The sequence below is a fragment of the Meles meles genome, chromosome 15 (genome assembly GCF_922984935.1).
Source record: "Meles meles chromosome 15, mMelMel3.1 paternal haplotype, whole genome shotgun sequence".
Classification (NCBI taxonomy): domain Eukaryota; kingdom Metazoa; phylum Chordata; class Mammalia; order Carnivora; family Mustelidae; genus Meles; species Meles meles.
The window spans coordinates 21,746,268-21,753,152 of record NC_060080.1 but is presented as its reverse complement, the minus strand read 5'-3'; the positions used below and the strand labels follow the sequence as shown (position 1 = coordinate 21,753,152).

The 6,885-nt window shown below is 53.6% G+C and overlaps 2 protein-coding genes across 3 annotated transcripts in view; both read left to right on the top strand.

Annotated features, from left to right (window-relative positions):
- The first annotated feature begins 548 nt into the window (after nt 1-548).
- FNDC4 (fibronectin type III domain containing 4) lies at nt 549-3,653 on the top strand. The gene is made up of 7 exons (XM_045979578.1): nt 549-965; nt 1,153-1,297; nt 1,377-1,492; nt 1,718-1,922; nt 2,366-2,455; nt 2,746-2,870; nt 3,041-3,653. The coding sequence occupies exons 2-7, from the start codon at nt 1,177-1,179 to the stop codon at nt 3,074-3,076; spliced, it is 693 nt and encodes a 230-aa protein (XP_045835534.1). The 5' UTR covers nt 549-965; nt 1,153-1,176; the 3' UTR covers nt 3,077-3,653.
- Nucleotides 3,654-5,469: 1,816 nt separating this feature from the next.
- The window catches only part of IFT172 (intraflagellar transport 172), a 33,859-nt gene continuing 32,443 nt past the window's right edge, over nt 5,470-6,885 (top strand). For both annotated transcript variants that reach the window (XM_045978920.1, XM_045978919.1), the window contains exon 1: nt 5,470-5,641. In XM_045978920.1, the coding sequence (XP_045834876.1) occupies nt 5,603-5,641 (39 nt within the window). In that variant the 5' untranslated portion in view covers nt 5,470-5,602. The remainder of the gene's footprint in view (nt 5,642-6,885) is intronic.

Below are 6,885 nucleotides of genomic sequence, written 5' to 3'. Positions count from 1 at the left end.
CTGACACTTAGACGACCAGTATCTCCATGCCAGGCAGGAAGAAGAGCTACAAACCATAGGTTGCTACTCGTGAGACTTCCGCCGCTATAATCCCAGCCTGCTGTCTTAACCGCTGTACTCCAGCTCTTCCTATGCCCAGACACCTAGGTGACGCTCAATAAATATTTGTTTAATAAATTAAAGAATGAATGAGAGCGAAGAGAATCAATATCAGATTATATGAATGGGGAAGAAATTTAAAAGCTGACGCAGTCTACAAGTAGGAGATTTTGGAACAATTATCTCGCCACTCTGTCCCCTCCCGCAGGGGAAGTGGGATTCCTCCTCCCAACTTGGCTAATCCCACCCGGGGACCGAGGGGCCCTCCCAGGTGCCCGAGACCCTCCCACCTGCGCCTCTCCCTACGCCCCCGCAGGCTCCTCGGACCGAGCAGGGATCCGAGGCAAGGGGCCCGGGAGGCCGCCAATGGGAGGGTCGTGGGAGGAGCCCCGGGAGAACGGGGTCGGGGGAGGGGGGGGTGAGGGGGATGACGGCGGCGAGAACCCCGGCGGGGCGGGGCGGGCCGGCACGTCCCGGTCGGGCTGCGGCGGATCGAGCGGGGCCAGCTCTGCAGAAGGCGGCGGCTAGCTAGCCGGGACGGTCACATCCCGCTGCAGGGGCCGGCGGAGCAGCCGCACTGCCTCCCGCACCGGGACTCCGGCCAGCGGCCAGGCCGCGCCGGCACCACCCCCCGCTCAGGGACAAGACTACGAGGCCCGTCCGAGCTCTGGGGGCCCCCGCAGCCCCGCGGCCCGCTCCCCCTGCGCCTCCGGCTGCCCTCTGCCCGCAGCTCGGTCCCGCGCTGCCCGCCGCGCTGGGCCCGCGCCGGGATGGGGTAGGGGCAGCGTCACGGAGCCGGGCGATGGGCCGCCCTCTGGGCACCGAGCAGCCCCCCGAGGCCTGACCGTCCGCGAGGAACGGCGGAGGTGGGTGTGGGCCGGGCAGAGCTGCGCACTGGGGACGCCCGGGTGATGCGGGGGCGGGGAAGGCGTGGGGAGAACGGCTGGATCTGGGACTGCTGTGGGCGGTGGGGAGCACGGGAGAGCTGCTGCCTCCCGTGCGTTCTGGGCAGTCCTGGACACCCCCCCACCCAACAACTCCTGCCACCTCCAGGAGCCCCGCCTGGATGTCAAGCGGATGCCCCAGTGCCTCCCAGCGGACTCGGTGGGGACCATGGCTTCGCAGATGCCCCTCTCCCCCTATTTAAGCCCTACGGTCCTCCTGCTGGTCAGTTGTGACCTGGGCTTTGTGCGAGCAGGTGAGTAAAGGGGTAGTGGGGTCAAGCAGAGCTAGTCCGTATATGGGACCTGTTAACCTATTCACTCCGGCACCCACAGACAGGCCTCCCTCTCCTGTGAATGTGACAGTCACTCACCTCAGAGCCAACTCGGCCACTGTGTCCTGGGACGTCCCAGAAGGCAACATCGTCATTGGCTACTCCATTTCCCAGCAAGTACGAATCACCCTTCTGCTCCCTCAGCCTGTGTCCTTGGAACTCTGAACCTTCCTTCTATTACCCCCACCGAAGACAAAAGCTCCCCTCCCCATGGTGGGGGAATCTGGGAGCTGGTGTCCCCTGGCTCAAGCTGCCCTTGTCATCCTACTCCGTGGAGTGCTTGGATGTTTGAGTCCTGGGACTGGTGTGAGACCGCCCTCCTGTCCCATCATCTCCCCACAGCGACAGAATGGCCCTGGGCAGCGTGTGATCCGGGAGGTGAACACCACCACACGGGCCTGTGCCCTCTGGGGACTGGCTGAAGACAGCGACTACACGGTGCAGGTTCGGAGCATCGGCCTTCGGGGAGAGAGCCCCCCAGGGCCTCGGGTGCACTTCCGAACTCTCAAGGGTTCTGACCGGCTACCCTCCAATAGCTCAAGCCCAGGTGAGGGGCTCAGCTACCCTCCATTCCTGAAAGCTTTGGTTCTCTGGCTTTTTACCTGCCCTTTAGCCTCTGTTTACTTCCCCCCAAACAAGCCACAGTCTAGCTTAGATGAATAAAAGAATGACTGAATTCATCACACTGCCAAGAAACGAAGGAAAAAGGTTGGCGGGGACTGGGTATAAACAGGCTGATAATGAATCGTTTGGGAGAAGGGCTTTTAAGCTTCCTTTCCCCCACCCTCTGTTCCCGGCCGCCGCAGTCTGCGTGAATACTTGCCCGCAACGGTCCTGCTTTTTTGGTCTCTAACTACCTGTCCACCAACAGCTTCCTAGAGCGGGGCTCTCAGGGACCACCCTGGCCCCAGACTCTCCATCCTTACGGGTCTGCATAGAAGAGCTCTGTGGCCGCTCCCCATAACCTGGAGTCTATCTCTTTCTTCTCAGGTGACATCACAGTGGAGGGTCTGGATGGAGAGCGACCACTGCAGACAGGGGAAGTGGTTATCATTGTGGTGGTGTTGCTCATGTGGGCTGGTGAGTGAGCAGCTGCACGGGGGACCATGGACTGAGGGAGTGGGGGCTCACTGAAGGTAGGAGGTGGTGAAGGCTGTCAGGAGAAAAGGCAGGGAGGGAAATGCAGGGGAGATGCTTAGTTGGGGGTGCGAGGAGAGGAAGGCTAAGAGGGTGGTGCTCGCATATAAGCACGAGAAATTCAAGGGTTTTCTTCTCAGATTTTCTAGAAACCGTGTAGGTATCTCACTGCCCTTCAAGGCCGTGAGTGGGGAGGTCAAGATCAAGGTGCAGATTGTATTGTTGTGTTTCAGCTGTCATTGGGCTCTTCTGCCGTCAGTATGATATCATCAAGGACAACGACTCCAACAACAACCCCAAGGAGAAGGGGAAGGGGCCGGAACAGAGTCCTCAGGGAAGGCCAGTGGGGACGAGACAGGTGATGTGATGTGGGGCCGGTGAGGAAGGGAAGGGTGATTTTGCTTCTAGAAGCAGTCAGGGAAAGGGAGAAGGCCAAAGAGGGGCAGGAAGAGAGGGGAAATGGATATTTGGGATGGAGGAGGCTCTTACCTTCCTGACAGGAGACTCAAGCCATTTTTTTTTTAACAGAAAAAGTCACCATCCGTCAACACCATTGATGTATGAGTGAAGAAACCGAACTCGAAAACAGCTGCACTAACAACCTGGGGATGGGGATAGGGTCGGGGAGAGCCTCCGTTGGTGATCTGCCCAAGACTGAAGGATCCCATAATCTCCTAGAGGGTAATGACACTCCCACAATCTCAGGCCTGGTACCCATCCTCTTTCCACTGTGAGCAGGGCCAGAAGGTAGGTCTCTTAGTGTCTGTGCCCCTGGACCTGGGGAATGGCTATCAGATGGGATATGTCCTTCCAGCCCCCAGGTCCAGGGGAGAGACACTTGTTCAACTGTATCCCACTAGGTCCCAGATGGGGCCCCCATCGCACCTGCATCAGGACTCTCGGCATCCCCAGCTGCCCCCACATCTTGCCTCTGGGTCTCAGAGAGGGGTGTTTCTTTGGGTACTCCCTCTCCCCCAGCAACTCAAAGGAATTGTCTGGGTCTGGGGCAGATGCTGCACTGCACTACTCCAATGTCTTCCACGGAGCCTCAGGTGCTCCCCCTCCCACCTGGTAGCCCCCCAGCTGCTGGTGACCTCATCCCTTGGACATTTTTCCAATAAACGTTCTTGGACAAACTGAAGATGACTGTATGGGACACTGTATAATATGCTGAAGACACTTCCCCACTGTCTCTCCCCTGACCACAAGGGCCTCTCACACCACCACCAACTCGACAGGAGCACTCTCATTGTTTTAAGGTGTTTTTTTCTATAGCCTGGAATGGGTGGGGAGAGGACAGAAATGGGTGTAGAAAACTAGAGCCCTGGTTCCTTTTCTTTTGTTTAGTGAGGAGGGGGGAGAAGGAAAAGAAGGGGCGGAATATAAATTCTCTTGCACCCGTGGAAACGAAGGTTATGCCACATGAGAGGGGTCGGTAACCTTTTTAACTTCACTGCCCACATTGACACCCAAGCCTTTCACCATTTATTCCTCTGACTCCTCCATCAACCTCGAGCTAATTTCCAGAAAAGGACTGAGCGGTGTTTGGGGACACATGAAAGAGCAGCTCCACTAATGGATCCTTTACTGCCACGTGCTCCTACCCTGTGCCTCCTGTCCTGACAGTCTTCCCCGCCCTCACTCTTCCTTTTGGTTCTGTCTGCCTCTGTCTCTGCTGATTCGGTCAAAGTCAATAATAACTGTAAAGTGTAAGTGAGTTTATATTCACTCTCTGCCACTATATCCAGAGGAGGATTATGGAAATAAAACTGAGGGGTTGGAACTCCCCTGTCAAAAGACTTATACTTTGGACTCTGGGGCTACTTCCTTCCTGTGAAAATAGAGGCTTTCCTCTACTGTTTCCTAAATTCCAAGGGTGGGGGGATAGTGCCAGTGCGAGAAATACCTGTTGACCTTTGCAACCACTGTGGGGGAAAAGCTGCAGAACCCGGAATCTGGACATCACATGCTATACTCTCTGGAGAATTATAGGTCTTCTCAACTTCGGATCTTTCCAGAGGAGGTGTATGAACTCTCCTTTTCTGCATCTCAGTCTCTCTGGCATGTTACAAGAATTTAGACCAGTAATTCTGAAAGGGACCCCAATCCAAACAGATCAAGAAGTCATTATCCCTTCTACTTAACCAAGCTCCAACCCCAGGTATCACAAGACTTAACTTCATCTTATCAGATAAGCCAAGTTCTCATTTGCCCTTTGCCTTGAACCACAAAAGCATCCAGATCTGGACAGCAGTCCTTGATCCACTGCTACCCAGTTCTGAAGTAGTACCTCTCACCAGCCACTGGCGATGAAACACACATCTCGGACTCTGGACACCTCATCTCTTGGGATGGCGCGGGGTATAGAAGCATGGCATAGGTATAGGGAGCTAGAAGTTCAGAATATAAGGCTGTTTAAATGCATCAGCTCTGGGTTGAATCCCAGTTACATCATTTACTGTTAGTTTGTTAAGTGACCCCTCTAATCCTGAGTCTTTTGGCATGAGAAATGGAACTAATAATGCCATCCCCTTCAAAAGGTGTCTTTGAGATTAAATGAGATAATGCATCTACAACCCTTTGCACAGTACCTGGCAGACGCACACTGAGTTCCGTTAGCTATCATCATTAGCCTTGTGATATCCCGTGCAAATCATATAACCTATTTGGGTTCAATCTAGTCCGCTGCAAAACGTGTGAAAGCAACCGCCCTGCCTTCTTCCAGGGTTGTAAGGATTAAAAGAAGTATTCAGCCGCACTTTACTGACAATCACAGCGGGAGAAAGGCAGCCATTATCTAAGACCTGGAGTTTGCGGAGGGTTTGTGGGCGTGGCTTAGCGTGAGCTTGCAAGCAAGGACAGGATTGGTTGAAGAGAGGATTCGAGTCCTCTCAGGGTCCCGCCCTAGACCTCACTGCGCCTGCGCACGTTCTGTTTGCTTCACGGCGAAGCTACGTGGGGACCTTGCGAAGTGTGTTGCGCTCTCGTCGCCTCTGCGTCAGCGGCTGTCGCTGCGGCTGCGTGGCGGGTTGTCTGGGTAACGACAGGAGTTGTCGCTGACTGGTGGCATCAGAGAGACAGGTGTCCGTCATGCAGTTGAAGCACCTGAGGACCCTGCTGAGCCCTCAGGTGAGGAGTTGCGTGCCTCTTCCCTCCTTCGCCAGCCTTAACGTTCCCAGAGAAGTGGGGGAACTGAAATCTCACCATGTCGAGCGCCTACTGGATGCGGAATCTCTGCTCGGTCGGTAGTGTGCGGTAGTCAAGACGGACCGCTAACCTCGGTAGCTTTCATTCCGTTTCATTTGACCTCAGTTGTGTACGAGGCCCCGTGCTGGGCGCACCTGTAAACAACGAAGCTAAGTCTGCGCCCACATAAACAAGCGCCTTAGGTAAAAGCCCCAAAGACGGAGTGCGGAAGACCTCACGTTCGTTCTGATGATGAAGATCTCAGATTCAGAAAAGGCTGGGCGCCGGGAGAGGAACCATGCTAAAGGAAGGCTGGGTTTTGGAGCTAGGAGACCAGCATTCAAGTCCTAGTGCCAGCTCCACTTTAAGTAAATGGTCCAACCCCGCTGACTGTAAGCCCTCGGCACACAGTCTCTGAGCGCCCACCCAACTACTTCATTCGGAAAATGGGAGTAACTATAATAGCAACCTGAGGGGGTTTGGAGGAAGAGTTAAGGAAAGTCATGTGCGCAAAAGCCTTAGCGAAGTAAAAAGCCTGTAGAAACTGATAGACGAGAGAGAACATTCCAAATTCAAAGGATAGACTCATACAAAGCTAATGATAGTATCTGCCATCAGTGAAAGTTTCCTGTGTAGCAAGACAGCATAATTTAAGGAATTAGGATTGTGGTTTGCGGCGTCAGACATACGTGGATTTAAATCTTGGTTCCACCCCCTTATAAACTGTGTATGTAAATTTGAGCAAATTACTTAACTTTTCTGAACCTCAGTTTCCCCATCTGTAAAATAGGCGTAATCATATCTGTCTCAGCGTTATGAAGTAAAAGGACAATGTATATTGAGCATTTATCAAAATGCCTAGTCTATGTAAGATCTTGTTAAAGGTTAGTTTTTATTATCCTACTCCCTGCCCCCATTTAATCCTCATGACAGTGCTGTGAGGAATGAGGAAGGCTTCACAGCGAAAGTGGTATTAGGAGAATAGAGGGAAATTAATCAAAAGAGAGAAGTGCTCATTGCTCGGGAAACTGCCCCGGAAATTGTAATTTAAAAATCCCTTTACCCTAATGGAATAATTGGAAGTGAAAATCCCCTTCAGTCTTTCAAAATAAGATGTCATGATGCAGGGTAGGGCAAACGCCCAGGATTCACAAAATGATGAAGGAAGATGATGAGCAAGGAAAATG

Bases quoted from the DNA above. Each gene is read 5' to 3' on its own strand.
- FNDC4 (XM_045979578.1), top strand. From the start codon at position 1,177: ATGCCCCAGTGCCTCCCAGCGGACTCGGTGGGGACCATGGCTTCGCAG. The intron at 1,298-1,376 runs GTGAGTAAAGGG...CGGCACCCACAG, and splicing joins CCTGGGCTTTGTGCGAGCAG to ACAGGCCTCCCTCTCCTGTG. The intron at 2,871-3,040 runs GTGATGTGATGT...TTTTTTTAACAG, and splicing joins GGCCAGTGGGGACGAGACAG to AAAAAGTCACCATCCGTCAA.